The sequence below is a fragment of the Phyllostomus discolor genome, chromosome 2, assembly GCF_004126475.2.
Source record: "Phyllostomus discolor isolate MPI-MPIP mPhyDis1 chromosome 2, mPhyDis1.pri.v3, whole genome shotgun sequence".
In the NCBI taxonomy this organism is placed as follows: Eukaryota; Metazoa; Chordata; class Mammalia; order Chiroptera; family Phyllostomidae; genus Phyllostomus; species Phyllostomus discolor.
This window is the reverse complement of record NC_040904.2, coordinates 8515159-8538309: the sequence shown is the minus strand read 5'-3', so window position 1 is coordinate 8538309 and position 23151 is coordinate 8515159. Positions and strand designations below refer to the sequence as shown.

Genomic DNA, 23151 nt, shown 5'->3' with positions numbered 1-23151 from the left:
AGACAAAGGTGAAAACGCAGACACCACGAGTCAAGAGGAGTTAAGTGGAAACAAAGTAAGCCTGATGCACCGCCCACTGTGAGGGGCGGGACCAAGCCCGGCCCACGAGGCGGTGGAATGCCTTCAGCACTGGGCAGAGGACAGATGGCATGCGCGTGCTGGGGCCAGGACCACCTAAGAGGACAGAGGGGTATTCAGAGCTCAGGAGCCAGAGTGGACACACCCACTACCTGGACACTGGGCGGAGCACTCAAGGCCTTCTATGAGTGTGGGGGTGGTCAGCCTGGGACTGAACCTGCTGGGAACAAGACTCAATCACCAGCCCTGGCTAGTGTGGCTCAGTGGACTGAGTGCCCACCTACGAACCAAAGGGTCGCAGGTTTGATTCCCAGTCATGTGGGCCAGGTCTCCAGTAAGGGGCTTGCGAGAGGCAACCACACACTGATGTTTCTCTCCCTCTCTTTGTCCTTCTCTTCCCCTCTCCCCCAAAATAAATAAATAAAATCTTTTTTTTTTTAAAAAAAAAAGACTCAATCGCCAGACCCAGAGCTGACAGAGGACGGACTCGGCAGAGAGCGGCACGGAGTGCCAGTTGTAACTGTGCCCCGTGGGTGCCAAACGCCAGCAGCCGCGGCAGAGACAGAGAGAAACGCTCGCAGGGAACTGCGGGGGCGAAACCGCGGTGTCTGCTGGGAAGAGCGCACTGGGAGGGGCGAGAGGAAGCTCGGACGCGGCGGCAGGAAGGGACAGGGGAGCCGGCAGGCAGGAAGAGAAATGATCCGCCACGAGACAGAAAAATAGTCCAAAACCCAAGCAGCATCCGCGACAGCGTGACCGTTCTCTGCCTAACGGACAGGCAGCCGGAGTCTCTGCCGGGCGGGGGGTGTGTGTGAACAAATAATGGCCCAAACGTTCTTGACTTACAGCAGCTACCCTGCTGAGGGAAAACGAAGAAGGAGAATGAAAAAAGTAGCAATGAGGTGGTAACACCATCATATACACTTAAAAACGCCCGCAAACGAACCAGAAAGACGTGTGTAAACACATCAGAAAGGGGGCAGGGTCAAAGGGGGCAGACAAAGCCAGACAAGGGCCCAGGGGCCTGAGGGGTCAAGAGGGAGAAGTGCCAGGGGTGACCAGGTGACAATGCCACCCTGTGCCCCACGTGCGAGGGAAAAGGAAGACGAAAGGCCACAGAACGCACTGCTGGCGCTGGGTCTTGGTGTGGGTCACGTTTCACGTGTTGTGTGTGAGTGACCTCGCAGTCCCTTAGCACACGGGAGGACGCGTCCTCACACTTCCGACACAGAAGCAGACAACTGCACACACCTTGGTTCATGTCCCCTCAACTCTCAGGAGGTGACGGTGCTTGGGGCTCACCACCCGCCCTGTGGTGTCACCCACATGCGCCCTGGGCTCTGTACCTTCTGACATGGCGAGCTCGCTGGGCGGTGGCTGGGAGACTCCCGACGCAATGGAGTCGGGCCAAAACCTCTGAACTGGTCTGTTCTGAGCAGTTTTCTTCTTTGTTTTGGGGGTTTCTGAACAACTAGAATCCAACATCGGCTGAAGAATTCGTCTTCTAGCATTGATGAACCTGAGCATTGAGGTTGACAAAGGAAGAACTTTCATCAAAATGACCTTTTTAAAGACCCCCAGAAGAACAACAAAGTCTTTCCAGGAAACAAGCTGCTTTAAAACAACACGAGCCCTGGCTGGTGTGGCTCAGTGAAATGAGTGCTGGTCTGCGAACCAAAGGGCGGCGGGTTCAATTCCCAGTCAGGGCACATGCCTGAGTTGTGGGCCAGGTCCCCAGTAGGGGGCACATAAGAGGCAACCACACATTGTTGTTTCTCTCCCTCTTTCTCCCTTCCTTCCCCTTGCTCTAAAAATAAATAAATAAAGTATTAAAATAAAAACAACACAAAACGATCAGAGTAACTCATCTTCCTTTCCACAACAGGTATTAGAGCGGTGACAAGCATATTATCTCAGTGTCAAAAAAACCCACAAAAAAACAGGGCATGCGGCTTTCAAAATAACTCATTGGAATCAAGACCAACTCGCCCACGTCACCCTTTTCCCACTTTAACTGACTCAGCCCACGTCTGCGAACTGGATGTTCATGGTGATGCCGATGGTACTGCCCAAACTGCGAACGTGACGCGACGCTGTTTTCTCTAGGGGGGAGGCAGGTCAAAGCAGCAAAGCTGTGTCCCCTGAAGCCTGAGGCTGTGTGACCCCACCTGCCCGCCCTGCGCCGCGGGGCATGGAGTGGGGGATGAGCCCTGGGCCTTCAGGGCCGACTCCAGCCTCGATCACTGAGCTTTTCAAAAGGCATGTGCAAGTGAGCTAGTTCCCGTTTTTTAATACTGTATTTCGTTGATTACGCTGTTACAGTTGTCCTGATTTTTCCTTCTCTGTCCCCTTCCGCCCAGGCCCCCACCCACTCCCTCAGGCAACCCCCACACCTTGTTCATCTCCATGGTCATGAGTGTAAGTTCTTTGGCTGCTCCATCTCCTGTACTGTGCTTTACACCCCCATGGCTATTCTCTAGCTACCTGTTTATACTTCTCAACCCCCTCAGCTCTTCACCCATTCTCCCCCTTCCCCTTCCCATCTGGCAACCATCAAAACACTCTCCGTATCCATGGTTGTTGGGAACCGCCCTGCCTGGTATCAGAAGCTGTAACCCCCACCTAGACTAAGGCTAAGGGAACGCCCTTGGAACCATAAGCCAGCAAGGAGACAAAAGCTTATCTCCCTGGCAGAAGCACTGCTTCTGCTGCTTCATTCATAACTGAATAACCCCAAAGCTTGGTCAGTTAGCCAAAGACGGGTAAGATTCCCCAAGGGGGGAACGACCTAAGACAGGCACAATCACGTGGAAGGCCCCCCAAAGAAGGACTTTGGGGGCTACAGCAAAAGGGGGTGATGGACCCCCCGCCCCTCGGCTTTGACATAGCCTGAGTTCTCATCGTCTGGGAGAAAATCTCATCTCTTGGTTGCCTTAGTTCCCTTGCTCCACCTAAGCCTGAAACAGTGACAGGGTGGTGCAGCTCTGTGCTAAAAAGGGCGGATTCCCTGGATGATCAGGCCTAAGAAAGAACATGTAGCCCTGGCTGGCATAGCTCAGTGGATTGAGCGCAGGCTGGGAACCAAAGTGTCGCAGGTTCGATTCCCAGCCAGGGTACATTCCTGGGTTGCAGGCCATAACCCCCAGAAACCGCACATTGATGTTTCTCTCTCTATCTCCCTCCCTTCCCTCTCTAATAAATAAATAAATAAAATCTTTAAAAAAAAAAAAAGAACATGTAAATTACTGTGAAACCTGCTTTGTTTAGAATGCTCTCAGTTGAATGAGAAGGGTCTAAGGAGGAAGTTAGTTTGTTCCTCAAAGTCTTACAGCTCTTTGACCCCGACTCAAAATAGACCCGCAGAGTTCCTTATTATCTATTGTTCCTTACTTCCTCGTAATGAGTACTGTACTTCACCTGAATTATTATGCAAAACGAGCCCAATAAAAGCAGGTTTGGATGGTAAATCGGCGCGCTCCCCACTAGAGGGGGTGGCCATTCCGTCCATACTTCTCCACAGAAACTAGTCTGTCTCTGTGCATGTTTTTTCTCGCGTTTCGTCGAGCCATCCGCAGCATTCCGTGGTCACTGCTGGCCGGTGACCCACGCATCACATGGTTCTGTCTCTGTTCTTCTTGTTTGCTTAGTTTTTTAGATTCAACTGTTGACGGATAGGTATTTTTGCCATTTTATTGTTCATAGTTTTGATCTTCTTTCTCTTAAGTCTCTTTAACATTTCATATAATAAGGGCTTGGTGATGATGAACTTCTTTCCCTTTCCCTTGTCTGGGAAGCACACTATCTGCTGTGCCATTCTAAATGACAGCTTTGCTGGGTAGGGCAATCTTGGCTGGAGGTCCCCATTTTTCATGACTGTGAATACTTCTTGCCAATCCCTTCTAGCCCGCAAAGTTTCTTTTGAGAAATCAGCTGACAGTCTTATGGGAACTCCCCTGTAAGTAACTAACTGCTTTTCTCTTGCTGCTTTTGAGATTCTCTCTTTATCTTTAACCCTTGGCATTTTAATTACGATGTGATTTGGAGGGGGCCTCTTCACATCCATCTTGTTTGGGACTCTCTGTGCTTCCTGGACTTGCATGTCCATTTCCTTCACCAAATTACGGAAGTTTTCTTGTATTATATTTTCAAATAGATTTCCAATTTCTTGCTCTTTCTCTTCTTCTTCTGGCCCCCCTACAATATGAATGTTGGAATGTTTGAAGATGTCCCAGAGGTTCCTTACACTATCCTCAATTTTTTGGATTCTTTTTTCTTCTTGGTGTTCTGAATGGATGTCTTTTTCTTCCTTATGTTCCAAATCATAGATCTGATTCCTGGCTTCATCCACTCTGCTGTTGATTCCCCGTAAATTGTTCTTTATTTCTGTTATATATCCTTCATTTCTACCTAGGTCTTTTTTATGCTATTGAAGTACCGAGTTTCTCGAGAATCCTTATAAACAGTGTTTTGAACTCTGCATCTGATGGATCGCTTATCTCCATTTTCTGGAGTTGTGTTCTGTTCTCCATTCGGGCCGTATTTCTCTGTCTCGTCCTTTTTGCAGCCTCCCTGTTTGTTTCTATGTGTTCAGTAGGGCTGCTTCGACTCTGTGTCTTGGTAGAGTGGCCTAATGTAGTAGGTGTCCAAAGGGCCCAGTGGCACAGCCTCCCCTATCACCCAAGCTGGGCACTCGAGGTACGCCCCCATGTGGGCTGAGTACTCCCTCCCTTGTAGATGAGTCTTGATTGTCGTCAGCAGGTCAATGGGAGGGATTTACCCAGTCCAGACAGCTGGTAGGACTGGCTGTGACCCCTGGCTAGCAACCACCTTCCTTTGTGGCTTGTGGAGGTGGTTGGGTGGTGCTCCCATGTGGTCTGTAACTGCCCATTGGGTGTGCAGGCTCTGGGATTTCCTGGGTGGTGCAGGCCAATGTCCGCCTCCACCTGTGTTCTATGTTCTGGACCCCTTGGCATAAACTATAAAGAGATCTGCAGACAGCCACTGCTGGTGCCCGGCCCAGGGCCACTCAGCGACAGGTACAGGGACTGGGCTCAGCTGTTGCTTGAGTGGATTTAGGAAGGTCTGAAGTCTGCACCTAGCCCAGCCCTTCATGTGGAAAGCCTCTGTTGCCAGGGTGGAAAGCCTCTGTTGCCAGGACTGCTTGGGTGGGCCTGTAAGTTGGATGGGGCAGACCCTCAGGTAATCATCAGGGCGGGGCTAACCATGTGAGCCAGGCTGACGGAGACTCAGACATGTTGCCACTGCACTATGGCTCTGTGTGGGGGAGGGCTCGGAAAAGGTATAACAGCCGCTGTCTGCAGGTCTGTCCGGGAGGAAGCTGTCCCCCAGTTCTCACCCTGCTGCCAGACACTTGGGTTCCTCCCTGTGTGCGCTGGCGCTGAAGCCCAAAGGAAGTGAGTCTGAGTAAATGCGTGTGTGGTGCAAGCCCTTTGGGAGGAGAAGCCTGAGAACCCTACGGTTTCCTCCACTGACCCAACCTCACAGGTTTTCGCAGCCAGAAGTTACGGGGACTCATCTTCCTGGCACTGGAACCCTGGGCAGATTGGTCTGGTGTGAGGGCAGGACCCCTCGCTCCCACTGAGATATATCTCTTCCTTTTACATCCACCATGCGTGGGTTCGGGACCAGCCCCTTCCAGCTCTCCTCGTCTCTGCCCCTCTGTCCCTCCTACCTGTCTGGATGAACGTTGTTTCTTTAATTCCTCAGTTGTCAGACTTCCCCATAGTTGGATTTTCTGATGGTTCTGGCTGTTCTATATTTTAGTTGTAATTTTGCTGTGGTTGTGCAAGGTGACAAGCCATGTTTACCTATACCTCCATCTTGACCAAGAAGTCCTAAGGTTGCTTAATTTTAATTTTTAAGATTTTATTGATTTACTTTTAGAGCAAGGAAAAAGGAGGGAGAGAAATATCGATGTGTGAGAGATGCACAGATCGGCTGTCTCTTGCTCACCCCCAGCTAGGGACCTGGCCAACAACCCAGGTATGTGCCCTGAGTGGGAATCGAACCGGCAACCTCTCAGTTCACAGGCTGGTACTCAATCCACCTAGCCACACGAGCCAGGGATAATTTTTTAAAATATATTTTACTGATTTATGCTATTACAGTTGTCCCATTTCCCCCTTCACTCCCCTCTACCCTGCACACCCTCTCCCACCCACATCCCCCACTTTAGTTCATGTCCACGTGTCATACTTATAAGTTCTTTAGCTTCTACATTTCCCATACTATTCTTACCCTCCCCCTTTCTATTTTCAACCTACCATCTATGCTACTTATTCTCTGTACCTTTTCCCCCTCTTTCCCCCTCCCACTCCCCTGTTGCTAACCCTCCATGTGATCTCCATTTCTGTGGTTCTGTTCCTGTTCTAGTTGTTTGCTTAGTTTCTTTTGGTTTTGCTTTAGGTGTGGTTGTTAATAATTGTGAGTTTGCTATCCTTTTACTATACATGTTTTTCTTTATCTTCTTTTCTTAGATAAGCCCCTTTAATATTTCATAAAATAAGGGCTTGGTGATGATGAAGAGCCAGGGCTAATTTTGAAACCCTGAAATTTGCTCTGGCCAGGTGGCTCAGTTGGTTGGAGTGTCAACCCATAAACTGAAAGGCTGTGGGTTTGTTTCCCAGTCAGAGCACATAAGTAGGTTGTAGGTTCGACCCTTATTCGGGGCATGTATGGAAGGCAACTGATTGATGTTTCTCTCTTACATCAATGTTTCTCTCTCTAAGACCAATGAGCATGTCCTGGGGTGAAGATTAAAAAAAATAAAATAAATAAACCCTAAGCTTCAGGAACATGTCAGACTGCATTTGGACACATCTAATAATGTACATGACAGACCGACGCCACGGAGCTCGCTCGGCGCCCATCTTCAGCCCCCGCAGCACCAGTGTGGCCCGGAAGAGACACCCTCCCGGCTGCCCTGCCGTCCCCGACGCCAGCGGCGCCTTGGAGGGAAGTCCGCTGCTCCTTCCCAGGACCCGCTGCTTTGGCTAATCGTGGGTATGTTTAATCTCAGTCCATGATGCAATTTTTGTGAATATAAAAGAAGCGAAGAAAAAGTCACAAAGAGTAAAAGTAGCTATATCTATTAAAAGACTTAAAAATTTTTCAAACTTACAAAAGTCATGTCATTTACACTGTATGTATTCTTAAAAATTAAAAGTTGGCATTAAACCTCCTAAATAAGACCATGCTCTGAACACCACAGAGCAGCCAGCTGGGGATGCGAGGAAGTCCATCAACAAGGGAAAGTAGGGAGAGGACTGCACAGGGACCAGGCATCAGGACACTCGAAGAAGGCATTCTGTGTCTGCCATTCATCTGAGTCAACCACTCACTATCATGACTAAATCAAAACAGGAAGTTTTAACACAAGACTGTGTGAGAACCACCAAGTGCATGCAAGACATTACAAACATCAAAGCAACAATATCTCAAACATCAAAGCTTAAAACCTTTAGATTTCTGTTAGTACTCTAAAAATATTTAATGAAGAATAATCCATATAGTAAAGTGATTTATGCTACTCCCCTCCAAAAATAATGGCTCAAATGCGGGATAACAGACATATTTAATGCAATGCAAAAGCATACCTCCTGCATGTTTAACTGCAAAAACTTGAAGATTTTATCATTATAGTGGAACTTAACTGACCTTCAGGTTTAAGTTTTTACAGTTAAAATAAGAATATACCCATGTGTACAAGTGCTAGAATTTGTGCTTTCTTTTCTTTTCTGCATGGAAACTTCATAAGCTGAAATCACTTCCTATGTCTGAATAAGAAGTAAATACACCTGAGACGAAGGGCCGACAAAGTCTGAGGGCACCCTTGACCTTGGCACCACCTAGTACCGTGGACAGCTCTCCCTGCAGGGAGAACACGTGGTCAGGGTGCGGGTGTCCCAGCCACACGTGACCCAGGACCAGAGCAGGATGGCTCATTCACGAAGTAATTGTCATCCTGGGCATCTCCCACTTAGGACCCCCAGGTCCCGCCGTGGGGCAGGACCGCCTCGCGGACGGTGGAGAAGCTGCCTCCCCCAGCCATGGCTGACAAAGGGACACAGGTGTGGAACGGCGGAAGAGCTGCAGAGGGGCCACCAGAGGTCAGGACGCCTCGTCCTGGCTGTCCGCTGCCCGGGAGCCCGGCCATGGAGACACCACATCTCTGAATGAATGGGGGGACTTGTTGACAGTAACACAACAGAGAAACACACTTCTAGTCGGGTAAGGAGGATGTAAGCAAAAGCTCACAGTGAGGCGTTGATCATGAAAAATGTAAGTGAAGGTGTGTGCTGCCTCACTCTTAAGTGTCTGCCAGCAGTGCCGGCACTCAGATGCCCGAGTACTGCTCGTGAAAAGAGCTCAGCTTGCCGACAAACACTGCTGGTCAGGAGCGCCAGCGTTCCCAAGTGCCCCACGGGCCAACGGGCGCAGCTCGGGGCGGCGGGTCTTACCAGTTGTTGACTTGGAGCAGCGTCAGGTTTGTCTGGGCGGCGATCTGCTTTTTCTCGTCTTCCGTCGGGTAGGGATGCTGAAGCAAAGAGGGGTTACCGTGAACTTCGGTTGTTAAAGGGGGACTCGGGATTTTCAGGTAAAGCAGCGGCATGCAAACCACCACTTGTAAATAACCGACGAGTATCAGTCCATACTGCTCTCAGCGAAAACCCGACTCCCGTCTCACAGTTTTTGGGAGCATCCAAACAGAACGGGGTGTTTCCCCGGCCTCCCAGGAGCACCCTGGCAGCGGCTGCTTACCGCCCGGGGCTCCGAGATGGCTGCGCTGACACCGCCGAGTCCTGCTGTCACCCCAGGTGCTGTCCTAAGCCCCTGATACGTCCACTGCTTTTGCATTAGCTTGACCGAGGAATAATTTATGAACCATAAACAGCACCCATTTGAAGTGGGTGAAGGTGGGGTTCGGCCTCGTGAAACTGGGGGCACAGCAGGCACAGGACACCCCTGTCACCTCTGCACGCCCTGCAGCAGCAGTTCACTGGCTCCTCACCGCCGCCCCTGAGCCAGGCAGCCCCGACTTCACAGAGGAGGAAGCCGAGGTGTGGACAGTGTACGAACTCCCCCCACACCCCAGGGGGCTCCACGAGGCAGCGGGAGGGGCTAGGCGGGCTGCTCCATGCCGTCACTTCGGGTGACAGGTCTCTGCATGGGGGCCTCGAGGAGAGACCGCCATGGGATGCGCTTACGTGCTCTAAGGCTTTTCTGGAACAATCTCGGCTAGGTTCACATGTGCTGTCGACAAAGAACCCAAACGGGGTGGGGGCATCTGTCAGATTCCCTTCTTTTATGTATTATTAAAACATTTCACTTAAAAAAGAGAGAATTAAAACAGAAGTAACTCTCAAAATTCACAGAAGCCACAAAGGGAAATAATGTCCATTTACGGCAATGGACAGCCTCTCCAGGGCTGAGCACTGTCCCGTGCAGGAGCCAGCGAGACATGTGCCCTGACACCCGAGGGCACGGAAGCCCGTTTCACACCAGCAGGGCCCCCGAGCGTGAGCGGCACCCCTGGAACGGGAAGGGTGCCAGTTCTTACTTCCGGTGGGCAGCCAGGATGCTGAAGCCACTGTGCCTGAGGGGGACAACGGACAGCATCCGAAGGACCCGGCAGCAGTCTCTCTGTCCCCTCAGCCTGACTGGTGGTGACTCAATTAGATTCTAGGGGCGAGCGTATGGCTTCTTAGGAGAAAAAAGTGGCATTTTAATTGAACTGATGAGCGGGGTTATTGTTTTAGAAATTATTACCGATGAGTGGGGTTATTGTTTTAGAAGTTATTAAAACATTAAAGGAAACTAAGCAGGAAAAGCAATCCCACCACTTACTCGTGTACATTCTAACACTGCACCACCACTATATTTACTGGTTTCAGACTCATAATATGCTTAAAAACATATTCTTTTTCACTTACCACCACCTACCTGAAGCCTCCTAGTGCCTGCTTACCACACTAACTAGCTGTATAATATTCTATCGAGTTGATGAGCTCTAATTCACGTACTAACTTGTGTCCCATTAGGATAGTGAACATCATTGCACCACTTTATCCATAAAATCTTTCATTTTCTTGTGAGTCTTTGTAGGACAAATTCCTAGACAGGGTCACACTGTCCCTTCTCCTGACACCGCTGCCACGTCCTGCTGGTGGGACTGGCCCGACAGAGAACAGACACCAGAGAGGAGAGCAGCCAGGGCCCAGCGCCGGGGGAGGGGAGCTCGGGGCCTCAGGAAGGGAGGGTCCCCCCTCCTCCCAGGACTGCTCGGTGGCATCACAGCCAGGACTGCTTGGTGACAGCACAGCCAGCAGGCCCCTGCCCCGCAGGGAAGGAGCCCGATGCCAGCTGGAGGACAGTGGGGCGTGAGACAGGGACAAGGGACAAACCCAGAGGGAGAGGAGACGACTGAGACCGGGTGCTGGTCTCGGGGCTCACAGTCAGGGCCCCACCCAGTAGAAAGAGGCGCCTCCGTGGCAGGGTGAGGGCAGAGGACGGGCACGGGGGCACATGGGCCTGATGACGCCAACGGCGCCAGGACGGAGGCAGAGGAGATGGGGGTGAGGAAGCGGCCAGCGCTGGAGACACCAGGGGGCTACGGCAGCCGCCAAGTGAAGCGCCAGGTCTGGTGCCAGCCCAGCTCTCAGGCACAGCCCGGGGGCCGGCGCTGCTGAAGGAGCAGGAGGCCACTGCACTCGGCGACAGTGACCACGGGTGGAAGTGCCTGGCCGTGAGCTGGTTCACAAGGCTGCAGGCTGCCTCCCATCAGACCTCCTTTCCCGAGCCCCTCCTGCACCCCCACGGGCGCTGCCCTGCTCAAGCATGGCTGCAGCTCAGCGGGGAGCACCCACCTTCCCGCCTCTGCTCCCACCCACTCCCCTCCACTCCCCTGACGGCCGTCCGGCTGGTCCTGACCCTGGCCGCCACCCTGGGAGTCGCCCCTGACAGCTACTCTGGGTCGCAGGCCTGCCCGAGGTCAGGGGTGCGAGGACCGAGGGGCTCAGCCTGGTAAAGAGCGAGCGTCCTGTTACATCACGGACAAGGGTGTGCTTCCCGAGACAAGACAACCTCGCAGAGAAGACGCGGCCACAGCCCCGGGAGGAAACTGGGGGCTCAGACAGCTGTGGGGTGTGAGTGGGGCTCCCTCCTGGCCCAGCCGCCTCCCAGGTTCCACGGGCCTCTGCCGGGCCCTCTGTCCACACGCCCACTCTCTCCAGCCCTATTTTGGGGCCTTTACGCACATCTGCCTCAAAAACCCGACACAGACGCCATCGCTACATCGAGGTTCTGTCCACACGCCTCTTCTCTCTGCCCACGGCTCCGGCTGGCCCCGCCCCACCCTGCCTGCTCCTCATGAGCAGCTTCTCCCACACGCGCACGTGAGACTGAGATGAGCTGGACCGACTCCCTCTTCCCCAGGGGTCCCCTCGTTCCACCTAAGTTCCTTGAAGTGATGTCTCCACTTTTTGGTACCCCTCCCCTCCGTCCCACACTCAACCCCCATGGACAGTTAGCAAAATACAGGCGGTGCAAGCCAGACCTACTAGCGTACATTAGCCGCTTTTTCCTGGAAAAGCCAGAAAGCAAGCCCGGCGGAGGTCGCCGCGCACTTACCCCTATGTGCTGGAAGAGCCAGGACCGCATCACGCTGGTGGCGTGCTTCGGCAGGACCCCCCTCTTGTTCTTGGAGGAGCCGTCGTCTTGATGCAGGATGCTCATGTCTTGGTTTAACTGCAGCTGAAGCTTTTAAACAATGGAAAGCTGGTGTTAGAAAGCACAGACGATTACAACATGTCCAAGAGGCTCACGACTCCCGGTGGGGGAAACCACCACGGGTCTGGGCGGCCTGTTGACAGCAGAGGCACACCCACCGACCCCGGGCTCTGGCTCCCTCTGCCTCGTAATCACCCTCCCTGCAGTGTCCTGGCCGGGCCGAGGCCCCCGTCGGGCGAGGCGGGTGGGACGGATGCTGAGCAGGCCCCTGAGTCGTCACCTGCAGACAGGTGAGTCCCATGTCTTGTTCACCGTCTCACTTCCTCTAGGAACGGACCCGATAACACCCGAGTTCCTGGCCTCCAAGAGATTTCAAGCAACCACCGAGGATGGACAGGGAGCTGAAAGGACCCCTGGCTAGAGGAGGCCATGCCAGCGGGACAGCAGGGAAGGGACAGCAGGGACGGAACAGCAGCACGCGCCCTGCAGACCAAGGGCTCCCAAGGCGAAGGCTGAGGAGCTGGCCTCTGCGGGGGCCTCAGCAGCCACTGGGAGCCGCGCCTCCCTCACCCAGGAGAAGCAGGGAACGCTCTCCGTAGCCCCATGTCGACAGGAGGGGACGTGCACAACACCCCCTAGGTAGGCGTCTCACGCACACCTAGAAAAGATGGAGGTACAGGCCCTACTGGGCCCCGGCACACTGCCCAGGCGCAGCCTCTCCCTCCCGGTGTGCCTACAGGTGGTGTTGCAGCGGTCATCATGGACGGATGCTGCCCCGCGGGGGCGGGAGTGTGCCCCGCCTGGAGCTGCACGTGCAGCCTACCAAGTGGTAGGTGGCCTACCAAGTGGTAGGTGGCTGACACAGGTGGCCTACCAAGTACGGGACCAAAACCAATTCTCGACACTGTACTTCCCAGGCCCAGAAAACAGCGAGTGGGGGCTTCCACAGACGGCCGTCCTCAGGGGGGTGTCACAGGGAAGTCCGAGGACACCCCCACGTGGGGCCTGGGCAGAGAGCAGCCTGCGCACGGAAGCCCAGAGGGCCGAGAGCTCTGGGACAAGACTGGCCCTGACGTGGGACGCAGGCTGGTGCATGGGCACCACTGAGAATACTGAGGGTTTGGCCATCGGCACGAGGGACACGGAGCGAAGGGGAAAATCAAACAGTGACCAGCTCCGGGAGAAGCACCCCCCCACACCCTCGAGGGGGGCCTCGGAGATGCAGAAAACAGCTGGGCAGGTGAAAGGCCAGGTGACGACACGCAGGAGGAATCAATGCTCTTGGATGAGAACGGGGGACAGAGACACTGTCCTTCTGATTTAAACCCAGCTAAGTGCCAAAGTGTGTGTGTGCAAGTCCAAAACTCAGAGGGGTCTGGGGGACCACCAAGTCCAACCACATTCTACCAAAGGCACAGAGAGGACAGGGCCATCCTAAGGTCATGGCATGTTATTACCCTTTCAGCTCTGTCGCTGCTGCCCTCGGAGCTGCCCCGTGCTCTGGGAGCTGGTGGGCCGTGGGGTGAGGGGGAGTGGGTAGCAGCGGACCAGCCTTCTGGAAGCAGGGACCCCAGGGGGCAGCGGGGAGAGGGCAAGGGGGAGCCCTCTCTCAGGTGTCTCCCCAGGGTGTGGGGCGAGGCATTGAGCAAGTGGCCTGGGCACCCCAAACCCTGCGCCGCCTCAGCAGGGCCTCACCAGGGAGGCTGGGGAGAGCTTTGCAGAGTGCACAGGCCACGGCCTGGCCAACACTCTCACGCTGGGGGTGCCAGCCAGCCGGTCGCAGTACGAAAATCTGCCTGAGGATCTGCTGTGACCTGGGGGTGGAGGGCAGTGCAGCTCCATGGCCTCAGGTCTCCTGGCTCAGAGTCAAGTGCACGACTGGACAAGAGGGGTCGCTCGAGGGGAAGGTAATGGGAGACTTTTTTCCTGCCTCCTTAGACTTTTCTGAACTTGGTGACTTTTTTACAGTTAGCGGGATGAAGAGTGAAAAACAAAACAGTACGTTCAGGTTGACTGGCGGCTGCTGCACGACAGCGAGTCTGAGGGAACGGCCCCAGCCTGCCTGTATGTGTGCAACCACACGCCCCGCCCCGCCCTGCCCATCCTGCCGGAGGGAAGGCACACGCACCTGGGAGTTCTGGATCCTGATCGTTCCCGGTGACAATGCCTGTGTCACCACTTGGCCTTGTGGAGTGACAACTGTAACAGGCTGATAAACTGTGCCACCTCAAAAAGGAAGAAGAAGAAAAGTACATTTAAGCCTCAATGATTTAAATCCAATCTTCTCACTACACTATGAAATGAATGAAGTCGCCAGTTTGATGAACTTTTTTTTATCCTCATCCATCTTTTCTCCACTGTTTTTAGAGAGAGGAAGGGGCAGAGAGAGAGAGACAGAAACATCGATGTGAGAGAGAGGCATCGACAGATTGCCTCCCGTACGCACCTGGACTGGGGATGGAACCTGAAACCTCATTACGTGTCCTGACTGGGAATCAAACCTGCAGCGTTTCGGTTACACAATGATGCTCCAACCAGCTGAGCCACACTGGCCAGGGCTGATGGGCTTTTCACATCATTTCAAATGACCCACAGTTTGCTAGCCAACCTGTCACTGTAAATTACCAAAACGAACTCACAGCACAAGCAGCGCCCAGGCGGCGCCACGTGGCGGACACCCCGGTGGTCCTCATGGACGGCGCCCAGGGCACGGCCAGCTCAGGGGCCTGCGCCTCCACGCCCTGTGCTCACCTACGTTTTCTCAATACGTCCCCACAATTAGCACACATCTACGGACTTGGCCAAAGGTGTCAGATGACAAATATTTTTACTGTAGTTCTCTTTCTGATCAAGTGTGCTTTATTTTCCTGTGGAAGCTTCCCTCTGTGCTATGACATGGATTTTTTTAGTGCAAATTTCTCCCCCTCCTTATATTTTCATGATGGTCTTGTGTGTGCAACGTTCTACGTGCACCAGAGAACTCAAGAATTTGTCCCCTCCTGAGACGGTTTTTATTACACAAGTTAAACCAAAACTAAGATGCATCTGTACTTGCTTGTCATCAGTTAATGACACGATTTACTATCTCCCAGGTGCTGCTAAGACAACAATTAAAAACCGTCATAGGAAAATTACAATTAGTTTCTGCTATAAAGTTTCAACTCCTATATAAAACCTTTCTTCCTAACATTTTTCGGTAGGAAAAGACAGTATGTATAGAGTAATTGTCACTGAGAATTAACAAGAAACAAACGTTCAAAGAGGTCTAGATTTGGGGACTCCTATTAGGGAACTGGCATGAATTAAAAGTTATAGTTATATATATATATATCACCATGCTACTCTGGAGGAGTTTTTCTGCACAGCTCAGAGAAAGGTGTCCCTCCATCCATCGCCATACCTGCCACCGTTGCCATGGTTACGTTCCCCTGCTGCAGCGCAGATGCAGGCACCACGATTCCTTGGGGGCTGAGAGTGCCTGTGATGGCGCTTTGAATCTGCTGTAAGTCAGAAACACATGGGGAGGGCTATTAGGAAACAGAACACCCAGGCTGAAAAGTTCCAAACAAGTGGCATAATGACGTCATTGCCAAAGGAGACCCTTGAGGCAAAGAGCACAGTCAGCTGGCAAGCTTCCTCGGAGGCAGGCTGCAGGCACCTGGACACCAGGGGAGACGACGAGACTGGCTGACTACCAGAGGTGAGGGTCAGCGCTAAGATGCTAGTTTCGACTGGCTTCCAAAAGACCACCTTCCACCTGCCTCATCACAGGCTAGCCACACCCTACACTCCTGTGGGCCATGACCAGGGACACCAAGATCGCCTTATCTCATCCCACACCTTCTCCACTCGAGTCGGCTCGGGCCCCGGATCTTCCGACAAACAGCGCCTCCCTGACAAGAGGAGCACTTCCAGAAGAGTACGCGACGGGTTTGGGGGGTTCTGGGTGCAGATGGGGGCCACCCTGGGCTTGCACAGCTCTGTGCCCCGCTGATGTTAGCATGCACACATCCAAACCCCGCCTCTCTGTGTGTGCACGCGTGTGGAATACTGGGCCTGAGCCTGGCCCGCAGCACAGTCCACGTGAACATGTGTGGGTAGCACGCTGGAGAGTCTACTCATCTCATGTTAGAGCCCAACAGGTGAATTTACCCACTGACTGGCGGCTGGCTTGGTGATTGGGGAGGGGAGGGATCCCCGCACCCAGCACCCAGCCCGGGGTCCGGCACACGCAGGCACCCGGACACGTGAGCAGACGAGCAGCACAGTGGCTACCCCCCAGAGGCGGGCACTCCAAAAGCTTTGGCAGGCACACGCACAGTAGGCTACGTTAACGTGGTCAGAATAAAGCTAAGCCATCAAATCAATGACCCAAGCTCACACATCGAAAACCTAAAAAAAAGAGGAACAAAATAAAATCAAAGCAAGCAAAAGGTAAGAAGCAATAAAGATCGAAGCAGACAACAATGAAATGGGAAACAGAAAAAGAACAGTGAGAAAAGAGCAAGTTCTTTGATAAGATGGACACGTGGACAAACCTCTGGCCACACTGACAGAAGACAAGGGAGAGACGAGTGACCGATGTCGGAAGCAGGGGGTCAGGGCAGACCTGGCCGACGCCGAGAGGAGAAGGAGGAGGAGGAGTACCTCGAACTGGGCACGGAAATTTGACAGCGCAGACAGAATCCGGCTGAAGCAGGGAATTTGGATAGCCCTGTAACTATTAAGGAAACTACATTCATAGTTTAAAAACCCCCCAAGAAAGAAACCTCCAGGCCAGCTGGTGTCACTGGAGAACCCCATCAGACATTCAGAGAACAACGCGCACCATTCTAGGCCCTCCCCAAGTCAGAGGAGAGGGAGTGCCCTCCAGCTTGCTTCCTGGAGCCTGCACTTCCTGACCCCAGACCGAGACTGGGGCCGTGCCGGGAGACACAGCTGCAGACCAGGGTCCCTCGCTACAGACACGAAGATGCCCAACAAAATGTTACTGAACCCAATTCAGGGATCCACTTAAAAAGAACTACCTGCTATGACCAAGTACAGTTTACTCCAGGAATCCAAGGCATGTTCCGTATTCAAAACCTCAATGCAATATACCATATTATCAGGCAAAAGAGAAAAAATCACATAATTATATCAATCCGTGCATCTGACAAAATTCAATGTAATAAAAACTCAGGAAAATGGGAATAGAGGGGGACTGTCACAACTTGATAAAGAGCATCTAGGGGGAAAAACTACCATTAAAATTAAAATTAATAGTGAAAGGCTGAACATTTCCTCATAAGACTGGGAACAAGCAAAGGATGCCGGCTTTCACCAGTCCTATTCGAGAGAGTACTGGATGTTCTAGCCAATAAGGCAAGAAAAGAAAATTAAAGGTACACAGATCGCAAAGGAAGAAAGAGAACTGTCCTATTTGTAGGTGATGTGACTAAACAGGTAGGAAATCCTGAGGAATCTACATAAAGGACCTCCTAGAACTAATAAGTGAACTCAGCAAGGCCACAGGATACAAGATAAATATTAAAAAACCAACTGTATTTCTATAAAATATCATGGACAATGAAGTTTAAAAATATATACCATTTATAATTGCTCAAAAAAATAAAATACAGTCCTGGCTGGCGTAGCTCAGTGGATTGAGCGCGGGCTGCGAATCAAAGTGTCGCAGGTTCGATTCCCAGTCAGGGCACATGCCTGGGTTGCAGGCCATGACCCCCAGCAACCGCACATTGATGTTTCTCTCTCTCTCTCTCTCTCTTTCTCCCTCCCTTCCCTCTCTAAAAAATAAAATAAAATAAAATCTTAAAAAAAAATAAATAAAATACTTGGGTGTAATCCTAAAAACGCACGTGCAGGACACATGCTGAACACTGTAGAACACTAGTGAAGGAGACTCTCGGAGAATAAACAAGTGGGGAGGCACAGCGTGTGCGGGCTGGAAGGGTTAGCACAGCAGCCAACACGTCAGTTCTCCCCAGAATGACAGACACGTTTAATGCAATTCCTATCAAGATCTCAGTAACATTTTTTGTAGATATAGACAAGATTATTCCAAAATTTATATTTTGCAAAGGAGCTAGAAATAGCTAAAATATTTTGAGAAAGGATATTTTGAAAAAGAATGAGGTGAGAGGATTCAGTCTACCCAATTTTCAGCCCTAACACACAGTAGTCAGGACTGGACGGCACAGACACACGGGCCAGTGCAACACAAAAACGCTACAAACACGCCCAGCTGACTTCCGACCAAGGCGCACATCCCGTTCAACGGGGGAAGGAGCCTTTTCAACAGACGGCACTGGAGCCACTGGACAAACCCTCACACTGCATACAAAAGTTAACTCAAAACCAATCGTGGGTTTAAATGTATAATATAAAGCTTTTAGGAAAAAGTAAGAGAAAAATCTCTGGGACATAGGGCTAGGCACAGAGTTCCCAGACTTGACACCAAAATCACAACTGAAAAAAAAAAAGATGATAAATAGGAACTATCAATATTAAAAAACATTGAATAGTAGTAAGTCCAGAAATAAATCCTCGCTTATACGGTCAATAAGTCTATGACAAAGGAGGCAAGCATATAAAGTAGGGTAAAGGCAGTCTCTCTAATAAGTGTTAGAAAAACTGGACAGACAGATGCAAAACAATTTCAACTGGACCGCTTACTTAGACCCTTTACAAAAACAATCTCAAGATGGATTGAAGATTTAGATGTAAGACGTGAAACCATAAAACTCCTGGAAGACAACGTAGGCAGTGGGCTCCTGGACACTGACCTTAGCGATCGCTTTGTGGATGTGCCTCCTGGAAGGGAAGATACACAAATAGGACCGCATCCAACTAAAATGGGTTTGCACAGGAAGAAAACCTAGTGGTTTTCTTCAACAAAACAAAAAGACAGCCTACCAAACAGTAGAAGATACTCACAAATGCCACATCCGATAAGGGGTTAATATCCAAAATATATAAGGCGCTCACACACACAAAACCCAACCCGATGAAAATGCAGGCAGAGGACGCGAGGAGACATTTTTCTAAAGGGGACATACAGATGGATGACTGACACGTGGGAAGACGCTCAACATCACTCAGCGTCAGGGAAATGCATATTAAAACCACAGCGAGGTATCGCCTCGCACCTGTCAGACAGCTGTCACCAACAAATCAACGAGCAACAAGTGCTGGCGAGGACGCGGAGAAAGGGGCCCCCGAGCACTGCTGGCGGGAGTGTGGACTGGAGCGGCCGCCTCGGAGACCAGAAAGCCAGGAACAGGACTGCCACACGATTCAGCAACTCCACGTCCGGGCAGTTCGCCCACGAACAGACAACGCTGACTCAAAAAGAGACAGTCACCCCTGTGTTCGCTGCAGCATTACTCACAACAGCCAAGACACGGGAGCGACCAAAGCGTCCGTCAACGGATGAATGGATAAAAAAAGGTGTGGTGTACATATACAACAGAATATTAGTCAGCAACAAAATAACGAAATCTTGCCATCGGAGACAGGAATGGACCTGGAGGGTACCATGGAGAGTAAACATATGACAAGCACCACACGAGTAACCTAAAAGGACAAATGAATAAACAACAACGACAACAAAACCAGAAACAGACACACCGATATAGAGGACAAGCTGACGGTTGCTAAAAGGGAGAGGGTGGGTGGCTGGGAAATGAAAAGTAAAAATAAATGAACAGCCCTGGCTGGCATAGCTCAGTGGATTGAGCGCGGGCTGCGAACCAAAGTGTCGCAGGTTCGGTTCCCAGTGAGGGCACATGCCTGGGTTGCAGGCCATGACTCCCAGCAACCGCACATTGATGTTTCTCTCTCTGTCCCTCCCTTCCCTCTCTAAAAATAAATAAATAAAATCTTAAAAAAAAAATAAAATAAAATAATTTAAAAATAAATGAACAGCCCTGAGCGCCACGGCTCAGTGGGCTGGGCATCGTCCCACCAGGTGAAGGGCGCCGGTCAGACTAGACTCCCGGTCAGGGCACACGCCTGGGTGTGAGTCGGGTTCCCCGTGAGAGGCAGCCGATCGGTGTTTCTCCCGCACACTGATGTTTCTCTCCCTCTCTCCCTCCCTTTTCCTGTCTTTGAAAATAAATAAAATCTTTTAAAAAAATTATTAATAAAATAAAATAAAGACCGGGGGAAATGCCTGCTCTGTAAAAGGCCCTGTTAAGAGTATAGAAAAAATAAGCTACAGACTTGGAGAAAATACTCGCAAACTGTATACCCAGTAAAGGACCAGTACCTAGGCTTCCCTAAAAAGTCAACAGTTTAAAAATAACCCAGTTAGAAGCTGGGCCAGAGATGCGAGAAGGCCTTCTGCCGCAGAGGACACGCGGATGGGAAGTAGGCGCGCGGGGAGACGGCCACCACCGTGGACCAGCAGGGAGCCGCAGGCTCCACCCACACGCACGCACCGCAGCCCGCCGCAGGGCTCCCGTGTGCAGGGGCCCCGAGGTCACTCCCTGGTGACACATTCCAAGTACGAACGCACAAATGACTCCCCTTCCAGAAGGTCCCCAGAGGAGTTTCCGTTTGGGAAGACGGAAAGTTCTGGAAGTGGACAGCGGAGATGTCTGCACACCAATGTGTGCGTGCTTAGGACCACTGCGCTGCACACTTAAACATGGTTAGGAGGGTCAATTTTGTGATATGTGTACATTCCCACAATTTTAAAAACATCCTGTGAGGAGAAGAAGCGGATGGAGCTCCAGAGCCACGGGACTCAGGGACCCGCACGCAGGTCGCAGGTCGGGGCCCCACTGCACGCACTGCCCGAGGCCAGAGGGGCTGGCTCTGGGGTTCGCGCTCAGTCCAGGCTCCGGCTGGGAGCTGGAGGCCTGAGACCGGAGCAGGAGAGCCGCTGCGACAGCCTCACAGTGCTGAAAGGACCGGTGGTCTCGGACCCACACAGACCACCCTTGCGGGGTGACGGCAAGCAGGAAGCAGGGCAGGGCCCGACGTAAATACCTGGGTTGGACAGGGGAGTGCGGGGTGACGGCAAGCAGGAAGCAGGGCAGGACCCGATGTAAATACCTGGGACTGGACAGGGGAGTACGGGCTTCCAGGTTCCCCACTCAGGAGCGTTTCACTGTTCATTTTTGTTTTTAGACAAGCAATGTATCGACTGCAGAAATCTTTGCAGAGTTCATTAACCTTTTCCAGCTCAAGAAGGTGAATACGCAAAACCTGGATTGCTTTTACCATCTAGAAGCAGAGAAAATGGAGACTTTCAGACAAGAAAAGGCAGCATGACGTCAAGTTATAATTACCACCACACAGCGCGTTACTCTCCGGTGCGGACCTCAGCGAGCACAGCGGCAGGCCGTGCCGGGCAGCAGCCAGCTTCACCCCCGCCTCCAGCCCCTGGGGCAAACTACCAACTGTCCATTGTTCCCGCTTCTCCATCTGTGAATGCGGGGGGATCCAGACGCCCTCGTAGGTGGTTCTGCATTCTGATAAAATTTCTGGATCGTGCTTTTGGTGTCAAGTCTAAGTGCTGGTGGCCTAGTCCTAGACTAGCCCTAGACCCTGAAAGTGTTCTCTTATGATTTTTCTAAGTTTCATGATTTTATACTAATTAACTAAGTTTTGAGGGTAGTGTGTCCCACAGCAGTAGATAATTATAACACTGATAATAAAACCATTATCATGAGCAGCACCTGCCTGTGCATTCACACCCCAAAGCTCAGCTACTTCGGCCGTGACCTTGGCATAGTCACGTCCAGTACTTGTGGAATGCACCAGTCGGTCCGTTGGTAATGAGGATACCAAGTGTCAAGCCCTCCAGGCCCTGTGCTCTCACACCAGCCAGGAGGCCCTTGGTCCCTGCCAGCCCGGGACCACTGGGGCCACTGCTGCCCCCCCCTCGGCGATGGCTGGCTGTGTGGCGGAGATCCAGGGGCAGAGAGAGAGCTGCCGGCCCTAAGCCCAAAAGGGCAGGCACTGTCAGCCCCATTTCCAACATGAGGAGACAGACTCGAAGTCAAACAACTCACCCATAAAATCTATTAGGTTATAAGGGTGAAATGTGGAACAAGAAACTTAAAAAGCAGCAGCAAGAATTAAGACCCGGACAATTTATTCAGGAAAAAGATTTCCAAAGGCCCCTTTCTGCTGGCCAGGACCTGACGCAGGCTGTGGTCTGGAAGCTGGCAGGCTTTAACAGGAGTCAGTCCAGTGAGGGCCCCGGACACGCTGACAGCGCCCCCCAGTACTGACTGGCACTGCTCCCCACGGATGCAGCAGTGACGTTACCTCCAAGAAACTGTCTTCCTTTGGAAAGCAGAGAGCCCCGCGTTTCAGAGCACGGGGCCTGGGAGGGGCCCGGATGTGAGACAGTCCAGCTCCGACAGACAGGCCACGGGAGGCGGCGAGGGGCCTCGGGGACCCTCGATAAGCCTCTCCCTGCTCTGTGCTGGCGGGCCTCCCCAGTTCTTCGTGAATTTTGTCACCCACCACAAACCAGTGTGAGCCTTAAGACAGAGCTTTCTTATAGAGTGAAGTCACATGTCCACAATCAAGGGAAAGCCAAGGGCTGATGTGGGGCACGGACACACGGCCGGAGAAGTGAGGCAGGTGAGCACACCAACCCCAGTGAACCTGCCCAAGTGCCCAAGTGCTCAGGAGAGAGCTGGGTCCTCTGGGCCATCTGGGATGCAGGCCGAAACCAGCTTAGCCACCAGGGGAAAGGGCGGCTGGAGAAGGCTGGAGACAGTCAAGCCACACACACACACACACACACACACACACGTTATCGCATGAAGTGCAGTACGCTCCCCTTTAGCAGAACTACAAATGGTCTCAAGTTCTAACTCAAAGTTTAAAATTTATTGACCAGATTTTAAATTTGGAAGAAATAAAGTACTTATTTTACTCACTAAATTGTCAGTTTCCGGGTCTTCGCAAAAGAAGGGTTTTCCTTCCTTCTCTTGCTTCCTTACAAAGTTTTCAATGTCCACGTCGAAACTGGCAGAGGTCGTGCCTTCCGAGCCCTGCGTGGACTGCTCACACTTTTCAAACAGCAAGGCCAGCAGCGGAAACAGTGGGTGCCTGGGGGGAGAGGGAGAACGTGGATGCTGCACGTCTGCACGTTTCGGTGTGTGCGTGTGGAGGCACTGCCGCACCTGTCGGCTTCACGGAGATGAAACTCACAGAGCATGCCATTCATCCACCCCAAGTGTACGATCTGATCATTTTTAGTACGCTCACAGAGTTGTGCAACCAGCACCACTCAATGCAGAACATTCTCGTGGTCCCCAAAAGAAACCCTGTAGCCACCAGTAGCCACTCTCCATTTTA

At 52.0% G+C, this 23151-nt stretch overlaps 1 protein-coding gene across 5 annotated transcripts in view; it reads right to left on the bottom strand.

Annotated features, from left to right (window-relative positions):
* PKNOX1 (PBX/knotted 1 homeobox 1) overlaps window positions 1-23151 on the bottom strand; it is a 53693-nt gene that overhangs the window by 4010 nt on the left and 26532 nt on the right. For 3 of the 5 annotated variants that reach the window (XM_036017474.1, XM_028505061.2, XM_036017477.1), the window contains 7 exons: window positions 22731-22902; window positions 20887-21057; window positions 15227-15326; window positions 13955-14052; window positions 11728-11856; window positions 8559-8635; window positions 1425-1597 (listed from right to left, as the gene is read on the bottom strand). In XM_036017474.1, coding sequence (XP_035873367.1) covers window positions 1425-1597; window positions 8559-8635; window positions 11728-11856; window positions 13955-14052; window positions 15227-15326; window positions 20887-21057; window positions 22731-22902 — 920 coding nt within the window. The remainder of the gene's footprint in view (window positions 1-1424; window positions 1598-8558; window positions 8636-11727; window positions 11857-13954; window positions 14053-15226; window positions 15327-20886; window positions 21058-22730; window positions 22903-23151) is intronic. The other 2 variants (XM_036017476.1, XM_036017478.1) reach the window with 1 other exon arrangement.